This window comes from Calypte anna, chromosome 21 (assembly GCF_003957555.1).
Source record: "Calypte anna isolate BGI_N300 chromosome 21, bCalAnn1_v1.p, whole genome shotgun sequence".
Lineage (NCBI taxonomy): Eukaryota > Metazoa > Chordata > Aves > Apodiformes > Trochilidae > Calypte > Calypte anna.
The window spans coordinates 52,892-74,903 of NC_044266.1; the positions used below are offsets into that span (position 1 = coordinate 52,892).

At 41.8% G+C, this 22,012-nt stretch overlaps 1 protein-coding gene across 2 annotated transcripts in view; it reads right to left on the bottom strand.

Moving 5' to 3' along the window:
* Positions 1-4,114: 4,114 nt before the first annotated feature.
* Positions 4,115-22,012, bottom strand: part of PLCH2 (phospholipase C eta 2) — a 57,406-nt gene continuing 39,508 nt past the window's right edge. Inside the window, exons 10-22 of one of the 2 annotated variants that reach the window (XM_030463892.1) lie at positions 21,626-21,733; positions 19,839-19,997; positions 18,815-18,907; positions 18,258-18,358; positions 17,276-17,373; positions 16,681-16,863; positions 16,130-16,237; positions 15,828-15,952; positions 15,575-15,659; positions 14,970-15,116; positions 14,771-14,850; positions 10,061-11,114; positions 4,115-6,505 (exon numbers count right to left, since the gene is read on the bottom strand). In XM_030463892.1, coding sequence (XP_030319752.1) covers positions 4,806-6,505; positions 10,061-11,114; positions 14,771-14,850; positions 14,970-15,116; positions 15,575-15,659; positions 15,828-15,952; positions 16,130-16,237; positions 16,681-16,863; positions 17,276-17,373; positions 18,258-18,358; positions 18,815-18,907; positions 19,839-19,997; positions 21,626-21,733 — 4,041 coding nt within the window. In that variant the 3' untranslated portion in view covers positions 4,115-4,805. Of the gene's footprint in view, positions 6,509-10,060; positions 11,115-14,770; positions 14,851-14,969; positions 15,117-15,574; positions 15,660-15,827; positions 15,953-16,129; positions 16,238-16,680; positions 16,864-17,275; positions 17,374-18,257; positions 18,359-18,814; positions 18,908-19,838; positions 19,998-21,625; positions 21,734-22,012 lie in introns of both variants that reach the window. The other variant, XM_030463893.1, reaches the window with a different exon arrangement.

The window sequence follows — 22,012 nt, forward strand, 5'->3', positions numbered from 1 at the left end:
AGTGTAGAACAGCAGCAGCACTATGAAAAACAACCCATGCCACGTTAAATTAAGTCTCAAGCTGCTGCAAGACTTTTGTTTGTATTTGTTGTCATAGTATCAAACAAGCTTCATGACACCATGGCCCTAGAAACTGTTAAAAAAGTATTAAAAGCACCCTAGAAAACTTACCATTTAGGAGACTACATATGCAAAAGTATTCCTGCATGTGGTATTACTTGCTTTTGACTGATGCTCTGGTTTCAGTTACTCTTACCTCATCAGCTTCTACAAGATTTTACCCAAACCTGCACTCCTGAGAAAACTCTTCATATAACAGCTCAGTGGTTTCCCTCACTCATTGTCTCTACATTTTTCACCTAATAAGAGAAGGTGAATAAAATTTCCACAGAAGATTCACTTTTGTCATTGTTATTAAAAAAAACAACAAACTTCAAAAGGGAATATCTTTGTGAAAGGATCAAAGGAAAGGACTGACATCTGAGTTGTGAATCAGCCTGTATTTTCTTAAAGAACCTGTAAAATGTAGACACAGTGGTAGCTACTCTCAGCTGCTGCCAGAGCATGAACTGCACAACTGAATCAACCACCAGTGCACATAAAGAAAAAGCAGAAGTTTTCAGGTTGAGCCAGTGAGGAACTGCATTTTCCTGGTACATTTCACCTCTAGAGTACCCCTACTTTTTCCCTACAATACTATGAAAAGATCTTTACTTCAAGTGGCCTCCTTCAAAAACAGCTGATCAGAGCTGGTAATAAATGGCATCACCTTGAAAAGAAAAGAGTTGTTAGCACACTGGCTTCTGTCTAAAAGAGTAAAGAGTAAATACATGCAAAATGCACAGGCTAATACACTGCCCTAACTCTACTTTGGTACTAGAGTCATTTCAGGACAAAGAGAACCAGGTAGAGAGAATAATGGGAGGGCAGAAAGGTTTAGTGCCTCCTCTTTAAGTACTTATAAACCCATTGCAACATCCATTCATCATCTACCTGAGGAGGTACTAAGAAGTTCTCCTGCTAGCTTTAGAGAAACCAAATTAAGGATTTAAGAAGTTACTTGGCTAGAATCAGCTCTCACTCCTCAGCAGGTTTGCAGTCCTTGCTCCTCAGGCATCTCCTGTGGGCAGTGCTGGAGGAATTACCAGGCAGGATGACAAGGATGAGCAGGCAGCAGCAAGGGAGGAGGCAGCCTGTCCACACAGGCTTTGGTCCTCATCAGCTAGAGGAGGAAGAGCAGGGGTGGAAGGCAGTGTCTCACTTACAGCAACTCCTTCAGCCTCTCCCAGCTCCGTGTGTCTGCCTGGGCACCAGCAGAAGCCTCTCTGAAGAGGCAGAATGAACCCTCGGAGGGGCATCCCAGGCTGTTATAGAGATTAAAGAGAGGGAGGAGCCAGGCAAAGGGGCTTCTGCAGAGCTTGCCAGCTGGTGCTGCAGACTCCAGGGCCACTTTGGCTTTGGGAAAAGAGAGGAGGAGAGAGGACACTCAGCAAAAAGACAATGTCTGGAAGCAGCTTAGTCCAATTCAGCTTAGCTGAATTGAGAGCCACAAAATATTCTTACTGGCCTGTCATGAGCTCCTGTCCAAGTCCTCTCTCTTACAGGCTGCGCCCACCCCTCCTGTATGGGTGCTGCAAGCTGCTTAAGACTTTCTCCACTCTGTGACTGTCTCAGGAGATCAGCTGGGGGATTCATGCACAACACCAAACAAACCCAACCCCCCCAGACTGTATCTGGTATTTCCTCACAATGCCTAGAGAGCTGAAGGGAGGTTTGAGCTGCAAGGTAAACCATTAAGCTCCTCTTTGGATTGAACAATTCTATTTAATACACAGGCACAGAAGTGAAATTCCTCTTCCCTTCATCCTTCCATTTACTGGTTTCACTTGAAAAATGAGCTCAAGTACAACCCCTGCCAGGCAGATGCTGCTGCTGGGCCAGGTCATTTATAAACTCACATCAAGGCACTGCACTAACAAAGTTCCCTCCCAGGAATGCAGCAGATTGAACTGTTACAGCTCATCCTGCGGGGGACCTAGAACTTGTCCACACTTAAGTAAGAAACAACAACTTGCTCCCTACTTGATTTTAAGCACTGTTCAAGATGGAAAACTCTCCAGCAGCTCACCCATCCTGGCTGTCTTCCCTAAGCTTTTTCTATATATACCACTGAGTAAATCAGTTATTAAACATCAACACATCATACAGGAGGACGTCAGCAAAAAATCAGATAAGCTGAGGTTTTCAGTTGCTTTTCATGACTATTTTCCAGGCTCTAAGAAGATGCACATTATGTTATGTGATTTTCCACAGCCAGCAGCTAATGAGGGCCAAGCTCAACCACAAGCAGCTGAAAGCATCTCAGCACAAATACAGCCTTCTGTGAGGTGCATTCATTTAACAAGCATTGCTTAATCAATTAGATATAAAAATAATCTGATTGTGAAACTTGGTCTTTGCAAAAGATATGAGCAGGCCTTTTAAACATTAATTTTCTAAAGCTGTCAAGCTGCATGTACTTTCTTGCTTTAAAGATAAAAAAGCAGCAACTCCCTACAGCTTTTCAGCCCCAGACTGAATTATTACAGAATGACTTTTCATCTAGGGAATGCTAATGAAATTTGCTTTGTGTTAAGACACAATGCAAGACTAATCTTGGCAGATCACACATTCTGCTGCTGATTTACCTTTTCTTCCTTCAGCAACTGCAATGATATTGTAGGGTTACTTCAGTGAGTGTTCCAAGCCTTTGTTGCACAAACCTCAAGGGCCTCTCCTACAAATTATGAAGACAAGTGATGAAGATCTGAGCCAGGATGGAAAACAGGGAGAGTATTTTTAGAAAAAAAACATACTGAAGACCATTTGAAAATATTTAGTCCAAGAATTTAACCCCTCCCAGCCCCTATTTCCATCTCATGGTGATACCACTAGCTACAGTGAACCTTATATTTTGATATCTTGGGGTTTAAAATGTTTGTGCCAAATGATACTAAAATCCCCACAGTCCCCAGGTAAGCTGACAACCCTTTCAGGAGAGCAAGAGCTCAGTCACCCAGACTGCAGTGTGCTGGGACAGGGAGAGATGGGACTTCTGAATGAGGCAAGGGAAGAGCAGATTTCTCCTGCAGACTCCAAACAGTCTCAGTGATGAAAAAGGGATATTTATCTTACTTGGAGAGCTGCAACAGAATAGATTAGGTCCTTGGATCATGTCTGGCTACTAATTACCTGAGGAAATTTGAGCTGGATCTGAAATGGCTCTGAAAAAGAGTAAAATTACATATTATCCATGAAGGAATTTTGAAAACGAGGCAACTATAATGATTAACCATGTTTGTATACCACAAAACTCTACACAACATAATGTGTTATGTTACAGCTCAAGAGTCACCAGCTGGAAGGTTAAATATGTTTATTTTAGTAGTGTAAGGTGGTTTTACAAACAGTTTTTTAGATTCTGCATTATACACAAAAATATCATTACAAACAAAAGCAAAATATCTTCTCAATAATAGGGACTCTATGCACCCTAAAATAAAATTATACCTCTGTTTCTCTTTAAAATGCATCTCAGTAAACATTCTTCTCCATCACTGATAAAATGTACATCTATAATAAATGACATAATAATTGGGGGGGGGGAAGGGACAAATCCCTAAAAATATAAAGTAAAAAAAAATGGGAGGAAAAATTATTATGTTTAGGTCAGTAGTTAACTCTAAATATGTCCATCTAAAAAAAATTAAATATCTCTTTTTTTAAAACATATAATTGAAAATTTTGCATGGCAGTGCAATACAGAAATAATAAATTTCATCCAAAAGTGCTATGTACAGCAGCATTGTTAAAATACCAGAAAGAAGGGATGGTGCTGTTTTTGAGAAAAGACTAGCATGCTTTTTTGCTATTTCTGAATTGAAGTCAGAAGGTATTTCCTGTTGGTTTATAGTTATTCCCCTCTCTCTCCTGTCTCATTGCCACACACTATGTTTTGAGACAAGGAGCAGTCACAGTTCAGTTCAAGTCTGTGCATGTGTACATATATGTGCAGACATATATTTGCATACACACAGATGTAGGATATATATTTATATATATAAACATATATATATTTATATATATAAACAAGCTTAGTTTAAAAAAGCATTGCTTTGGAACATAGTGAGAGCTCTTCTTCAAAGAGTGAAATAATATGGATTATCACTAAATAAACAGGTCCACCATGGAAGATGGGCTTTATCTACTCTGGTATTAATTCATAAAACAATTACACTGCAATTTTGACTGTTTCCCAGAGAAGACACTCTCAGAGGCCTCAAACTCTTCCAAAAATAAAATAGAACAGGGATCATGGTTTTAAATCCAGCCTCTTTTCATGGGTTTGTAGGAGCAAAATTTACCTTGGCTCTTGTTAACATCACATAGATGTTCACCTGTTATAAGAAGCTATCACTGAAATTAGTAAAGAACATGAGATTTGCACAGAATAAACTGCAAGTGGAAATGAGTGGAGGAGGAGGCCAAATTTGAGGCTGGGAAAAATGCAATTAAAAAAATCCAGGAGGTCATCGCATTAGCACTGTAAAAATATGAAGTCTCTGATTTCACTTGACTGTCCTGTTCCCACAAGCAGCTGACAAACCAAACGCCCAACTCTTCTTTTGGAGCTCTGGCATGAAGGACCCTGACAATCAAGGGAAGGCTGGGAAGCACTCAGCCACAGGAGGATCTCTGTGCCTCTCAGGTCACTGTGTGTGGTTTGGTCAGGAATGTAAACATGGCCTGGTCAGTGCTGCCCAGAGCTACAGCTTCAGCATGAAGAAGACTTCAGTGTCAGCGTTATAATCAGTTTGGTTCTTAGGCTGGGGTGTAAACACGGCAGGAGAAGCTACATCCATACAAACTGCTTTTGCAACACTGCAGGCTCCCTCGGGGTTCCCCCTCTCCTCGATGGGGGTGCCCCCCAGCTGGCTCAAGCCCTGCAGCCTCTGCCTCTCCTGGGCCTGCCGGGCTCGGTTGGCGATGTACCGCACCCGGCTCTGGCTGCGGGACGAGGACCTGCGGAGCAGCCCCAGGCTCTCCCCTTCCTCCTCGGACTCGCTGGGATCCAGGCTGATGGGGGAGGTGATGTCATTTTCCTGCTGGAAGGCTGTCAGCTTCTTCAGCTGCTCCGTAAGCTCGTCCCGGGCCTTGGCAGAGGCTCTCAGGCCCGAGGAGCGGCGCTGCTCCCGCATGGACCGAGTGACAAAGCTCCTGCTGATGCTACGGTATTTGCTTTCAAAAGTGCACACAATGTCATCAGAGGTCAGGTCTCCGAGGCTCTTGGATTTTGCCTGGTTATTCCCAGCCATATCCTGGCCTTTGGATTTGTTAGAGGACTGTCTGAGACTTTCTATGTACAGCCTGCTCCAGGTGTGCCTTCTGGGAACGGAGGAGAAGGCACCCTGAGGGCTCCTGGCCAGAGGCCGTGGGCAGAGCTCATCTGCAGGCAGCTGCCCGGCCCTCAGGTTGGGGTTGGATTTGCTCTTGCTGCCCAGGGGCAGCTCGGTACTGGAGGCTGTGGCAGATCGCGGGCGCATGCTCCTCCTGATGGCCAGGGGCTCAAAACTCTCCTGAGGGATGCCAAGGTCTGGGAGGCTTTTACGAGCCAGGTTGGGCAGGGAGAGGTCTATCACAGTGTCATTGGAGGACATGCTGGAAGAGGAAGACATGCTGTCACGGTGACTGCTGCAGTCAAGTTTGCTCCAGATCCGGTCGTTAACAGTGGCGTCAAAGTACACCTCTGCTGCTGGAGACAGGCTGTGGGGGAGTTTGATTAAGGCTGAGGAGTCTGACATTTTCAGTCCTTCGTTCTTTGACCTTCTGATCAGCATGTAAGAGCTCATCTGAGAACCAGAAACAGGAAGAGCCTGTGCAGCCTGGGCTTTCTGAAAAGTATTTGGAGGCAAAGTTGTCTGCATGCTGTTAATCACATTGTTTTGCTGCAGTGTCCCAGCTGCTGCACCAGGTTTTTGGCCTTTGGATTCAGTGGTGCTTTTCATGTCTGTTAATACCTGACCTGGTGGGTCAGTTTGCTTCTGGCAGGTTGTGGGAGGATGCACTGCCAACCCGTGCTCATCTTCAGCTTTACTGCATTCCTGTGTCCAAGCACTTTCCTCTTTAAGACTTCCTGTCATGCTTGTCCTCTCACCTTCTTGGACTGGTAAACCTCTGTCAGCTGCTTTGGTGACTACCTGCCCTTGGTCTTCTGCAGCCAGATTTGCTCTTTGTTCTCCAGTGAGCAGAGATTCTTGGTACTGGTTGGATGTGCTGCTTCTTTCTGTCCGGGAATCGGTGGAATGGTCAGACACAGACCCTTCTTCAGAGTCACTGTAGGGAGGAAGGGGGAGGTGGAGGAGAAGGCTGGTGTGGTGGTTCCCATTGGCAGTAACAGGCTCTTCACTGATTGTCTCCAGGCTGCACAAAGAGCTGACTGACCTCTGCATTGAGAAATGGCAGACATCTGCTTGGGAGACAGGGAAAGACAGGAAAAAGAAAGAAACAAGAAAAACAGAGATCCCGGGTTAATTAGCTAGTACAAATTGCAGTTTAGCTGAAGATTTATTCTTTGTGTGTTATCATTTTGTTTTGAAGGTAGTAGATATTAATCCTAATTTTAAAAATAACTTATGGTTTCAAATATCTGGCTAAAGGCAAAGAAAATTTCTGCTCAGTTTCAGCTGCCCAGAATCCCTTTTGCTTTCAAACTATCTCAGTCCATGAACAGTAGCACATTACTTTTCTGATTGCCCTATTCAAACAAAGGTATCCATCCATTTCTTTGTGTCCTTGTATCCCCTCTCATAAACTTTTCTTTCTCCACCATCCAGCAACACTCAAATTGTTCTTTCCTTCCCTCCAGCAGTCAGACATATCAGTGTTTCAGATCATAACCAGACCATGTCTAACAAGCACAGAACAGCACTGCCCAATCAACAACATGATTCCAGTGACCAACTACTCAGGAGAAGCAGCAGAGGATGTCTGGAGTAGATTACAAATAAAATGACCTGTATGCAAACCATGCAATGGAGTCAGTGTGCCTTTCAGAAACAGAACAAAAACTTTCAACAGTTTTAAACACGTTTTCCTAAAAACAATGTTTAAAACATTGCTTTCCTAAGAAAGTTTTCAACAGCCTCTTCAGAGGCATGGTTGATGAGCACCAGGCTGACAGTAGCATCCTGAGGAATCACTAAGGGCACTGATTATCTGAAGAAAATGCTTCATCCACCTGCAATGTTTGTAAGCTCTGCCCTGAGAGCCAGAGCAATCATGCCAAAACCAGGACTCCCCACATCCCCAAACCAGAGTGCAAACATGCATCCCAGAACCAGCAAAGCACCACTCAGTCTCAGGAATACAAGAGCAGGGAATGAAAAGGCAGGGAACAAACAAAAATCATGACTACAGGCAGCAAGGTGCTTGAATCAGTGACATGGAGCAGTTACCTTTGACTTGCTTGTCCTTTCAGTTCTTAACTACAGAAAGATCGAGTGTGCATGTAGAATAATAGGACAGAACAGAGGAAAAATCCAGTTAATGTAGGGAAGGCAGGTGCAGATAACAGGACAAATTAGTGTTGAGGGAGGGAAGGGAAACAGACAGAAATATTCACACATTTTTGTAGGATCCTAAGAATTTCTGACCAACCAGAGCACTTCATACAAGTCCATTTATGGATTCCATCAAGTTCATTAGTTTGCCATAAATGAATAAAAGGCATTTTTTGCTATTGTTCCAGAAATGCACTCCACTGGCCTGGGGAATGGAAGCTGACCTCCTCTTCTCCAAAGCCCTTTCCTAATGCTATATAAAAAAATAAAATAATCATCTGCACTACAAAAAAGCCAAGGAAATATTGTGCCTTCCCTGTCAGCAGCAGTATTTCCAGTCCAGTGCAGTGACTGGAAGCTTAACAGCAGAGTCAGCTGTCCTGGGGCCTGAGTGCCATCAGCTGGGGGAGCCAAAAGGGAAGAAGGCACACGAGCCCAGGAGCAAAACCCACCCCTCCCAGCCCAGCAGAACTTGCAGGATCTGGAAGAGCATGAGGAGGAGTCAGAGCTGATCACTCAGGAGCTCTCCTTCTCCCCAGCCCAGCAGCAGAGGTGAGGGCACAACTCCCAAGGCAAAATCCTGGGAGCCATAATGCTGCTGCCATAAAGAGGAGAACTTGAGGCTGTAGTTTCCTGTCTCATCCTGCTGCCCCTTTCTCCCCTGGGTGTCAGTGCCAACCCACAGCCATCCTAGGCTCACGTTAGTGGTTTCCTTGGTTTCTTGGCCCCAGGAGGATGGGGAGATCCTGCTGTTTATGCACACACAGTGTTTGTCACTGGATCCTCAGCACCCAGTCCAACTGACTGCCTTGCCATTTCAAAGGTTTGCTGATTCCATGCTTGAGAAGTCAGCTGGATTTAATCAGATTTCAAGCACACCAAAATATTTATTTAGTGACTTGAGGGGCTGGCAGGGGAGCTGGCACTGGGAATGGGAAATGGTTTCATATGTCACACTACTCAGAGCTTATGAAAAGCCTAATGCCAATAATTTAGGCATAGAAAGAGTTCTGCTGCCTTAGATTAGTTTCAAGTCAAGGGAAGTGGCAAACTTCATCACTCCCCCTCTCCCATTGTCCTGGTATTTTCCTAAAAGCTCAAAACAGATATTGAAAAAAAAAAAAAAAAAAGAAGATGTAAAAACAAGAATGAAATAAGAGAAATAAACCAAAACTGGATTAAACTGATCAAACAAACAAATAGAATATCTTAAATCTCTGACTGAAGTTTTCAAAGATGGTTACTGAAAGTGGGAAGTCAGAATCTTACTAAAGAAGGGATTACATCTTCAGAAGCACCAAAGTCAATTAACTTTTCCTGAAAATGTAACCAGCAGTGTCCAAACTCCTTGGCCAAGTAAGGGGAAAGGGGAAGGATTTGAAGAGAAGCTCTCATAGTCATGGATAAAAGTTTTTTCCTTAGTCCTTCACAATTCTATAAAACACCTGTCAAAAATCTCTTCCCTCCCTTCCCTGCCAAATCAGGGGGGAAAAAAGGCAGTTTCTTTATCAAAATATAAACCTTGATTGCTTCTCCTTATTTTCCATCTTTACAAACGTGCAGCTGATGAGTAAAGACACAGCCATATGATCCCAGTCCCAGGTGCATATCTCTAGTTTGAAACAACTACAAAATGCTGCAGCCTAAGCAGCTTTCCTTTAAATGGACACATTTTACTTGGCAATTGGGAAATGGTAGCAGTTCCCCTCACTGGGCTGATGCCAGGGAACATCAGGTCACACACCTTGCTGCTCTCTGTTATGCAACTGTACCCTCAGGTGGCAGCCAAATCAGGCACACACCACCACTAAGCACATCTGTAAATGTTTGCATGCTGGGGATTCAGACATTTAGGACCAGAGGGGGCTGCTGTGGGTCATAAAGTGTCATCTCCTGAATAGCCCAGACCAGAGAATCTCATTCAGTAATCCCTGAAATGATGGCAGTAATTTTTCAAGTTCTTTCAGGAAGGAGCTGTTTTTTTGTTAGCATAGTGCACAACAGATATCATTCAGATCTAGATATCCCTCAAGGAAACAAAACTGGTGATAATAGGAATATTTTTTTTTCCATGTGCCTTCCCATAGTCAATCTCTACTTAATGCTCTGGTTTGGATCTTAAAATTTACTTAGTATCATACCACATTCACTAAAAAAACAAAACAAAACAAAACAACATAAGGAAATAAAAAAGCCTCAACAAACAATCCAAAATTCATAGACTACTGACAATTTTACTACTGCAGATGGGTAGAACTAGGCATGGAAAGCACAAATCTAAACCAGACACATCTAGGAAAATAATAAATAAAAATATTTACACAGACTTTTTTTCTGTCATTGCCAAAAACAAAGGTCTCTCGGTAGCAAAACATAGAGGAGCTTCTAAGTAAAGATGATATGCAGAAGCTGAGACAATGATGTGATCTACGTGGAGAACGGTGAAGAAAATCTGGTCTTACCAGTAAAGAATATAGGGGATTTACTTCGAATTTCCTCCAATTTTTGAACGAACAAGGCGTTCATTTCCCTCTGGAGGGTGCCCACTTGCCTTCGAGAAGTTTCAGACCAGTGCTTGGGGAATTCTGGGCTTCCAAGGCTTTCTAGACTGCTGGAGTTGGAGGACACAGAGCCATTGCTGGCTGCAACCAAGTTGACAGTGCTTCCATACTTGCCACCTGCCTGGCACTGCCAGCGCTGCCGGGAATGAGCCTTTATTCCATGGCATTTAGGTTCAACATTTTTCTTCCCTGGGGTGACAAGAGGCTGGGTGCTTGCTGTTAGGTCATCAGCAGTTCCAGGGCTGCTGCAGGACTGCAGGTCTGATGGGTGCCTGGGCTGGCCTTTAGCACCCCAGGTTTTTAGCTCTAACCTCTCTTCTCCAGTTATACTGCTATACTGCTCATGGTGAAGTGTATCTTTGGCAAGAGGCCTGGTAGGGTGGTCACTCCACTTGGATTCTAGATCAGGGCTTTCTTTGGAACCAATCATGCATTTCATGCAGTTGGTGGCCACTCCAATCCTACCAGAGCTGTTGATGGCACAGCGTGCAAAGACACTTTGCTTCCCGCTCTGCTGCTCCTGGAGCCAGGCCCTGACAGCCCTCTGGGGGGGTTCCCTGCAAGCAGCACCCTCTGGAGCACAGCTTTGGATTTTGGCTTTCCGAGAACCCTGGGCCTTACCTTTCAGCCCTTTGCCAGGGACCTCCCCACTGGCACCATCTCTGGGAGCTGGTGATAGAGAAGCTCTTTCTGGCTCCTGCTCGAAGCGGGGCTGCGAGGCAGCTTCCACTTCTTCACCAGCCCCTTCAGAGCTGTTGTCTTTTGTGTCCAAAGCAATCTCAGGAAAACCCTTCTTGTTCTTCTTCTGGGTTTTGGTGGGAGCACTGGCTGTCCGTCTCAGGATGTGGCTGCTAAAGGAATGTTTGCGATGGAGCTGCCCAGCAGCATGACTGTCCAGAGAGGCTTGCTTTGGATTTCTGAGAAACAGGCCTTTTAGACCTAGAGCTTGTCTGGCCTGGAGGGAAAAAACAAAACAAACAACAAAAACCAAGAAAAGCCCTTAACAGACAATGCAAATCTCTTCCTTCAGGCACAGGAGCTCATCTAGAAACGATCAGGACACACACACACACACACACAGAGCTCCAGCTCAGGAACAAAACTGAATTCTCTGAGTAAATGAGAGAGAAATGGGGGGGGGAATAGAAACCAAACCAAACCAAAACATAAAACAAGCTATAGGAATGGTGGTAGCTTTAAAATGTTACTTTAAAAACATTCTAATTTTACACATTCATGAAACACGAGAAAATTAATCAATAAAAAATATTCTTGCCTTGAAATAGATAATAATAAATTGGCTGTTCAAATGGATATTTACATCCTTTAAATACAGTTGAGAAATAAACAGTGGATGCAAGAATATCAAATATATTTTGTTTCCCAGCATAAAGGAGATCACCACTTCAGTTGAATTAAGCACTGCTACAAACAGCACTTGAACTCCGGGCATGGCAACTGATCAAATATTCTGCTTGCCACCTGTGTACCTACATTTTGACCATCTCCTACCATACAACACTTATCCAAAGACACCCACGTGTGATTTCATCACTGAGGAAACACACTATAAACAAGCAAAGTTAGTCAGTGATAACAAAGTACTTCATATACTTCAGTACTTATTGAAGCACTAAACATATACATATTCAGCACCAGAAATCTCCCACCATCATACAACTGATTTACATTTCAGTGAAACATGAAATGCCTTTGCATTCCTCTAAGCATTCCAGGTGTACTTGCCAACTTTTAAACCAACAAGCTGATGGTGCCTGGTAAAGAGTATGTTGGGAGTGCTGTGTTCAGAGTGCCCTGGACACATAAATCACTCAAAGCACAGAAAAAGGTGTTTCCCTTCTAATCTACCTCTCCTTTGCTCCCCTTCTTTCCCAGCTAGATCAGACTCAGGTAGCTGCAGCATAAGGAATGAACAGAAATAGAGGAGCTGAGGCTGTGATTGAAATGCATGGTAGGAAACCCATGATAAAACCAGATCAGCATCCATGCTGTTCCCACTTGCTGCCAGTTCAGTTTTTACCCTGTGATGTCACATTAGGTCACGTTTCTGCAGTGCCAAACAATGGCACATAGATGTCTAATTTAAATTACAATGCTCTTTCCACTTCAAAAGACTGGAGTGCATGCTCATGCATTTCAAGTTTTGCTTTGTAGGACTTTGCAGGGTAGATTTTAGCTGCACTGTACATTAAGCCTGGGTTAAAAGCTGCTGTTATTCATAAGTGCAATCTGGCATAGGGGATAAAGCCTTATTTGTTTGACACAAAGCCCAGTGATAACAGAACATTATTTCTATAATTGAAGTTCAGTCACCACATGCCAAGATAGAGCGTGAGGAGATGATCAAGAAGAGACCTAAAATGGTCTTTAAAAATATATACAGGACATGATAAAGAAGGTAGGAATTGATTTTTCCTCATACAAGGCAGAGAAAATGCATTTTAAATATTAATAAACTTTCTGTGGGAGTAGACTATTCAACAGTCTGCTTGGGACATTGTGGATTCATTTTCACTAGAGAGTTTCAAAATAAGATTATGCATTTGTTAATGAGTGAAGGGGAAAAAACATCCTGTTCCAATTCAGACAAGTTGGCAAGTACATGAATTTATTGCTATCAAAATCAAACAATATAAATATTTGCAAAACCCAGAAAAAATTGTCATACATACACACACACAAATAATACCCAACAAAAATAAAAGCACTGATGGAATGGGTGACACATAGGGCAGGGCCCCAGGTATCATTCTAGCTTATTTGGTGCATCTTTTAAGCTAGTCACTATTGCTTGAATCCATGGAATGATCCAAGAATCCAGGGACAAATTTGTTTAATGTAGGGAAAAAAAAGAAAAGTTTTTAAAATAGTGTTTTAAAAACGAGAGCCATTTTGAGGGAGATCCAGAACATGTGCTTTCAGCTTCTGGTTCAGCTTTTTCCAGGGCTATTTCATTATTTAAATGAGAAAACAGCACAAGGAGCTTTCACACAATCTCCCGCAATTCACTGCTTGTGTTCTTTTTCATGGGAAAGAAGTGGTTGGAACTGTGGTACAGCAGAGAGAAGACAGGACAGGTAGAGACTCAGAGAAGAGAGGAAGGGGGGGGACAGAAGGACTTTTATCCTGGATCTGCTTCAGATATGGAGGCTCTCTGGCTGATCAATGACCACATGGGTTGGAGAGCTTCAAAATGCTAATAAGGAAACACTGATGCTCATGAAGCAATTAGTTAGAGGCATGCAGGTGTGTGGTGGTGGTCACTGCACCTCCCTGAGACAGGAGGGGGTACCTTCAAGGCGTCTAAAAATTCTCTGCTTCTAAAAGTAGACTTTTTTTGACCTAGAGAAGCTCACTGAAATTACAAACAGACAGAGTAAAGGCAAAACAACAGTGAGGGAGGGTCTCAGATAGGCACATCTAGAAAAGCACAGGAAATTCTGCAATACAGGAGTATGCTACAGAAGAGACAAAGACAAAAAAAAAAAATAAAGTGCCTCCAGGAAATAGTCTGTCTTTTATTTAAAAAACCCATTTGCCAGTGGATACTAAGCTACAGACTTTGACTCCCAGTGAGGGGTATTGTACTTTTCCATCCTTAAAACAGTATGGAGAGAGGTGTGCAGAGGACATCACCTGAAAGCAGACAACAACTGAAGCAAGACAAATGCACACAAAGTTCAGAAAGCTGCTTTCCTTTCCTTTTTAAGGTTTAATTTCTCTTCCACGGAGGTCCCCACCAAAGGAACTCAGAATTCCCGCCTATCGGCTGCCGCCTCCCGCTGTCACGATGCTGGTACTACACCTCGGTGCTGCGGGCAGCTCAGCCTGGCACTGCCAGGGGCATTCTCAAGGCACTATCAGACACTTAGCTACCTGAATTTTGCTGAAATTAATAGCATAGAAGGAACTAAATCCAGAGCCCTTCATGGAAAGAAACTATCTCGTTTTCAGCTGGCCTAGGAAAACATTTAAGTTTACTCTCAACTTGAAGTTAGTTATGTGAATTTAGATTTAGCACCCAGATAATTGTGTTTTTCCTGCATATGACACAATTACACTCTTAATAACAGATAAGCAGTGAAAATGAGTCCAGAAACTGTCACAAGGGTCGTCTTTACTCTGCATTTTAAGTGTAATGGAAAAAACTCCAAGGAAATTACCCTTAAGAATTTAATTAAATTTTAAATGCAAAAGGACCAGGCAGACAGAGCCTTTACAGACTAAATTTTGCAGGCAAGAAGCACCCACAGTTCAGGTGTATAATTTTTTGTTCAGCAAGGTACTGGACACAAACATACTTACTTCTAAAAATATGTGCATGCTGCAATGAAATAACCTTCCCCTACGGCTTCCTCAAAAAGGCACTGGAAGAATCTCTTTTTATAAGCTTCCCCTACAATTTGCATTTATCTCCAGACACATTCAGAAAGCTCTCAGAGTACCATGACACACTCAGAGATGAAGTTACTACCGTTCAACAAATACATTAGTTTGGACCTTCACACACTGGGTTTCCCTAGTGTGATAAAAATTCCTGTCCTTCATTCCCACATGCAGGCTGTATTACCTCACACTGGAGGCACTCACCTTACCACTGATGTCATTAATAGCCACATGGACAAAGATGGATGCCTCCTCTATGCCCTCCAGGTAGACGTGTCGGTAACCTGCAGCACCGGGAATGAGGATGGGAAGGAGCTGAGATGGTAGAAAGCACATCCAGAGGCTTGGCTGCTCTAAGCAGCAAAAGAACTGAACCACCAGGATTGCACTGGTCCTGCTTTACCTGGCATCATGCTGTTGAAAGCTATTGTCCTCTGCCCAATGAAATCACGGCCAATTGGGTCATGATCCCAGACCAGGAACCGAATCAGCGCGATCTCTGGCATGTGGACGGTGAACACCAAGGTTTCCTCCCACATTGGGTTAAAGCCTTGGAAGGAAGGAAGAAGATTTCAGATGGTTTGTTCAGAAGAGGCAAGAAGAGAGAAGATTGCCTCAATTCAGCAGGAAACACAGCAGTACACGGATTTGCAGGAAACGGATCTCCTTAGGCTTGGCCTTTCTTTCTTTCTTTCTTTCAGCTGATGTTTGGACAATCAGACTTTCTTTTTGACCACAGCAAGATCAAAATTCCCTCCCTCTAACACAGTGAGAAGTGAGACAAATGGTTTGTTTCACTCCAAATCCTTCACAACATTTTATCAACTCAGCTGAACAGTTCAAGACCCAAGTCTGATTAACATCAAGAATGTTTAAATCAATTTTTTCAGTGCTTTGCCATACTAGGCACCAAATTTCATTTACTTATATCTTTATGAACCAAAGCTGACTGTAAGATAATGTTTCAGCCACAATAAATATCAAAAACTAAACCCCTCATAATCTTACCATTATCATCAACTACTCTTGTTTGTTCTTTGAAGCAATCAACAGGTAAGCCTATGACTTCTACTTCAACAAATGGATCTATGATCTGGAAAACAGAAAGTAACAAATATGGAAAAGAAGGTGACAAAGATGAAATTCAAGCACAGGGCTTTAACACTGCTTGAAACACTAGAGCATGTCTTGTCAAAGACTGCTGTAATTACCTAAGACTGGGAAAGTAGCTTTAGAAGATTAATCATGTATTATCCCATACCTCTCCTCTGTCTCCCAACATGGAATCACGTGGCTTTGGGAGCTGTTGACCACTGATGATTTTTAGAACCAGCTGTTTCTTCAATTGACCAGGCAGTGGATCTTCAGAATTTGGATTAAAGACACCTGTAAGAATAAGAAGTACACAACGGGAAAGAGGTCTGGGGATGACTTTAGTTATAGATGCTTTCTGGTTTATTTGCCTCTAGCATCAGAACTGTATTTTAAACAAACTGTAATAAGGATCCACACCCACTCTTCTCATACAATAAATGATCCACTTGCTTTGCTTGGTTTTCTTACCTTGACACATGCAGTTTGGTTTGAGGACATAGCCACAATTCCCATTGGCACTAAATTTGGCCCGGTTCAGTTGCAGCATTCTCCCCTCTGACTGGTAGTTCAGTGCAACTATTTAAAAAAAAAAAAAAAAAGGTGATATTACTTAGTACATTACCAACATTCTTTTTTTAAGAATCAGATTAAAGGATGGACCTAAATACATTTTCACACTTGACTTCTTGGTTGCAAAAATTCAAATGTTTTACAAAAAAGAATTCTCTTCTATATCACACATCAGCTTCAGGTAAAGAAGCTCTTCAGGAATCTGAACTCTGAAGTCTTCTTGCATTTGAGAAATTAATTTATTTTAGTTATATCAGATGACTGCTTGCATGTAAGACACATGTTGGAGGTAACATATAGGTAACAACACAGACAATGACAAGGAGCACTCAGTTGTAAGTAAAGCTCAGTGAGCAAAGAACTAGTATTTTAAGGGGTGATTCTGGAGCTCCTACTAAAACATCCCTCCCAAAATAAAACAAAAATAAACAGGTTTTCTTTCTGCTCACCTAGTTGGCAGCCAGCATTCCAGAATGGCTGGGGGTTGTAGTTGCTGGAGTCTACCCGATAGGAGGAGGGGTAGATGCGGGAGAGCTGGTGCTGGTTGAAGCGCAGGTACTGGGCTGGCTTCTGCTGCAGTATCTGGTGGGCTTTGGTTTCACTGAAAGATGAAACCTGCCAGCTGGAAGAGACTGCAGAGGAAGGAGATTAGAGATAATCTCCCTGTTTATTAATTTATTATCTAAAGCCTTCAAAACTACATAGAACTTGAAACTGTCATGCATCACTTAAATGCATCCCACCTAGAAGGAATTGTGCTTCTCTTACAGCACAGCAAAATCATTGTGCTCACTGGGAGGAGTTCTGGCTGAGTATAATCAATGACCTGATTCTTCATTCATAACTTTAAAAAAAATCTCTAAGATTTTTTGAATTTGCCCTGGGAGAGTATGGTTTCTGGCAAGCAATTCTCTTTGACACGCAATTCTCTTTCTGACACTTTTAACTAAAACTTAATTTCTGCCAAAAGATGCAGAAAACTTAGACAGAGGACTGAAACATTCTTCAGACCACTATTTCCAGCAAACATTTAGTTTTACCTACTTTCAGATTCAACATCATGGATGCCAACAGACTTTGTGTACTTCACCAGGTCAGACAGTGCTCTGGACAGCTTCATTGTCTTCTTCTGTCTGTTTATCCTAGAATGAGAAATCAAATTAACTTCCCATTAATTAAGGGGTAAATTTTATCTTTCATATTTAAAAATGTAATAGCTTTATACTGCATAGAGCTTCATTGGCAAAGCACAGAAGCTGTGGAACCAACAGCATGAAAGTTGATGGAGAAGTCATGCCTGCTAAAGGCAGACATAAATATCCAGCTACTGAGACCCTGATGAGAAGGACTCAAAATGGCTTTGACCAAAGGGTGGAGTATCTGTTCACATACACATTTACTTCTCAAACCAACTGCTGTCCAAAAAAAACTTGCTTGTTTTTTCTTTAGCATTTAAAAAGCAATACTCTCATCCTTCTCACTTGTTTCAGGTTATCACTAACAACATATCTACTACCTTCCCAAACAAAGCTCCCAAGTATCCCAGGGAACTGCTTGATTTGATTTCTTAGGTTTGAACAACGTTAAGCAGCCATTCTGCAAAGAATCTTTGATGTCAGGATTTTTGAAGAGGCAATTTCAAAAGAAAAAATTCAAAATCATCACATGAATGTTGATGCAACTTCATTTGAAAGAAATATGAAATTTTTTAAAAAATCAGCTGGGGACCTGATACACTGCAAATCCACCATAATGGTTTCACTGGGCCACCAGTCAAATGGCCCACATGTCAGCTGGATGAGATGGTTACAGCACAGACCACCTGGTTAATTAGCCTGAATGGCACCAGGAAATAATTCTGATGATCTTGTAGCAGATAGCAGATCTACTCTTATACCAGATTGGTGTCATGTGCATGCAGTTTCCAATAAATTGGCCTCTAGACCTGAAGCATATCTTTTTAATGGGTACACGTATGTATGTATCTTTTTTAGAAACAAAATTGCCAAATCACTCATGAACAAACCTGCTGTAATGTACAGAGCTCCTGGCTAAATTTCCTTGAGAATCCGAATCATCTTCACCCTCTTCCAGACTTGTTGCCTTTTTCAATTTGCTTCCTTTTTTCTGTGCCACAAGAAAATAAAACCACAGTATCATGACTGTCTGATCAACGTTTGAGCAGCTGGACACAATTTTGCTTTGGTGTGCCAATGACCATGCTATGACAAAGATTGGAAACTTTGGTACTGCCAGATGATATGCACACACATGGGCAGGGATCAGCCCAGGGGCAGAGCCTCTGCATAAAGGAAGGACAAACCCTCAGACAAAAGGTGCAAATGAATTTTTTTGTTTGTCAGATTAGATCTTGAATACGTTTAGACCTTGATGAAGACTGAAACTGTTATGCAAGCAGTTACAATTACAAGCAAGTTTTACTGCCTATCTAATTCAGTAGACACCCTGAGAGCAAGCCTCTGCCAGACAATGCAATTAGGATATTCCTCTCCACCACTGTGTGCAAAGAGAAAAACCTACCCAGGAATATTTACTGCAGACCCAACCCACTGAGTGGCTCACCTTGCGTTTGGAGAAGCTGCCCATCAGGGACCTGCTCTGCCTTTTGCTGGTGCTGAAGTCTTCCCCAGATTCCACATCATCCTCAAGTTTACTCTAAAGCAACCAAGCAGAGAGAATGATGTAGCAGAGCAGAGAGAATGCCACAGACAGCATGTTTGAACATCATCAGGAATGGTTTGGGAAGCAATCCTCACTAAAGTGCCAACAGAACTGGACCAGAGTCCAGTTTTTTTTTTTTTTAAACACAAGCTGAGTACAAGACCTTGTACCCCAGCAATAATTGACATGATTTTTGTCCATGGGAACTTTCAGAGTTCCCATGTTGAAAAGTCATTCCATGTGCACATTTCATGCTCCAATTGCTGTGTAAGAAAAAAAAAACAGCTCTGCACATCTGACAGTGACGTTCACCTGGCACCATTGTTAACTGCATGAGCTCAGCTAAGAATCTAAAGTCAGTAATGCATAATATGTTCTGTAAGCTAATAAACTACAGCAATCTGAAATGATAGACACTGCTTTCTCCCAAGTCACTGGACTTTGGGGAAAGAGGTGTTTAACATTTCAATTCATCCTTTGAAGTACTGTCATAATTCATAATTCATCTGCAATAATCAACTCTCTCTCTCCAACAAATGCAAATCATAAAACTAGCTAAAATAAAATCTCATTATGAGCAAATTAAAAAGAAGCTTCTACTAAATGGACATAAACGCAAAAAATGTTCCTCCTTACAAAGCTTTACAGACAGGGATCTAACAGCAAATGGACTCTGTAAAATTCATTGTGTGACTCACACTATCTTGTTTTAAGGGAAGTGTGAGCATTCTCTAATTTCATGAGTGCTATGATAGCTGCAGATACACCAGGAAATGTGCTGTCATGTCTGGGGGAGTCTCAAAACAGATTTAAAAGCCCAACTGCAGAAAATCACCTCTGAAAAAACAAGTATTACTGTTAGGCAGAGACAAACAAAACAACAACCAGGTCTAAGGGTGAGTGAAGTGCAATAAAATATGTTCACCTTCTTACTATCTGGTTTTAGGCCAGCCTTTCCTGATGATGGTAGAGTGGTAACAGTGAAATTGTTTGGATCTTCACAGTCACGAATTTTGGACTCTTTTATCAGTGAGTCAAGTTTTTTCTTTGCTATATTCTCCACTCTTCTCCTATTAGTAGATGCCTACAAACAAAACAGAATCATTAAACTAGGTAGTGATGAAAAAAAATCTTGGCAATTCCAGTAATTCCAGCATTAATAAAACGCCAAATGTTGTATGAAAGAAACAAAGGAAAAACCAACCCAAAACAAGAGGTTTCTCATTTGCATGGTGTGAGGCAGTTACCTGCAGCTCAGCATCAGACTTAATGTAAGGTATGGAAGCATATGAGGCCCTGCAGGGGAAGCTGGATCTAAAGTATAAACAGCCTGTCTGAGGTGATGAGAGCAAAACTAATTAAAATGGCTCTAACTAAACTAAGACTGACTTTTAGCAGAGCTATTCAGATATAATGTCTGCTGTGAGCCAAGGATGTGCTAGCACAGTACTCCCCATACTGAACTGGATTAACATAAGCTGTGTTTTGCACTACACATTTTGTAGAGTCTGATCTGTGCCCTTGTGCTGTCCAAGCCACTCCTCATACAAGTTTAATAGCAATGGATACACGTGGAAAGTCTAAGCAGACAGAAATTCTCTTGCTCATCAAGGTTCTTGGACAGTGTTCATATGCCAGGTCAAGGTTTTTCTACTGGATGGAATGGGAGAAGCTTTAGAATGTTGATTTTGCCAGTTCCAAGCACAAAATATAAGATAAAAATAATATATATATATATCCTATTCCCTCCTGTGTGCACAATAGCCCATGTGAGCAAGTGTGGGAAACAAAAACAGAAATCCAGAGTTTTCTTTTCCATCCACGAGGTATAAATTCACAATCCCCAGGTCTTTCAAGAGGTGACAGGTTGTGTTTTCTCAGTAGGCCTTAAGAATTCCCAATTAAATTTGCCATGAAACAAGTTATAATTTTCTGAGCTCTTAAAAAATTGGCTTGGAAAGCAAACCAGATGTAACAAATCTCATATTTAAAGCATCAGTAAACCTCACAGAAAAGTGAACTGTTAGTAACAAAAACAGTGAGGTCAGAATGCCTTCTGAACCCTTAGTAAGAATAACATCTTACTATCTAATTTTATTATGAAAGATTACACTTTCCTTACTGGCCTTCATTTCTCCATCCATTTAATGCAAGAAAAACAAATATTGTTTGACATCCCTCTATATATAGCATGTGTGTGGACTAAGTTGAAAAGAATCATGGCAAAAGTAATGTCTAGCAAGGAGAGCTGTGCTAGTATTTCTGCTTGTTCAAGCACCTGGATTAGGATCTTCTCAAAACAATCTTTAAGTTTTTTTAAATTATCTGGAAAATTTGCAAAATCAGGAGTTTAAGTACCACAGCACCCCTGATTTCAGCATTGTTGTCAAGTCACCTGTGTAGTTTCCTTTGGATATTGGAAACAGTTTACTGGCTGTACAATACCTTCCACTTAAAAAAAATACATTATGTAACATGAAAAAAATTTTTGCTATTTAAGATATTAAAAGGCAGAGTCATAACCACTACAAGTGGTGCTGCCCAGTATGCACTTCCATTAAACCTGTCCCCATGAAGGTTTAGAACCCCAGAGCCTTGAGATGAATCCCAAAGGTCAGACAACACTCACATTCCAGGGAACTCACAAGGTTTTTTCTCAGTGGGATGGAAAAACTTCACATACATTTATATTCAAATGATCACTTAACTTACATCTCCATTCATTATTTTACAGTCATCATCAATCTCATCAGCACTGTCCTCATCAGAGACTTCACCTTCCTCTGCATCAGCACTGATGTTGGCTGGAAGCTTCTTTCCCTGGAAGGTAAAATGGTGAGACAGGCAGGCTAGCAAGTAGCTCTTGCTATCACATAAAACAAAATATAAATATTTGGTATAAAACAAAATCAAAATTATTCCAAGAATGCAACAAGGTTCAGTAAGAATGAGGAGACATTTGTTCTGAACATAAGTACCAGGTTCTTAAAGACTGCTTTTAAATTATTTAACTTAGTTAAATAGGACATTTATTATATTATATGATTATATTATATTATATGATAATAGGATATAAGTGACAATCAGGCAGAAATCATA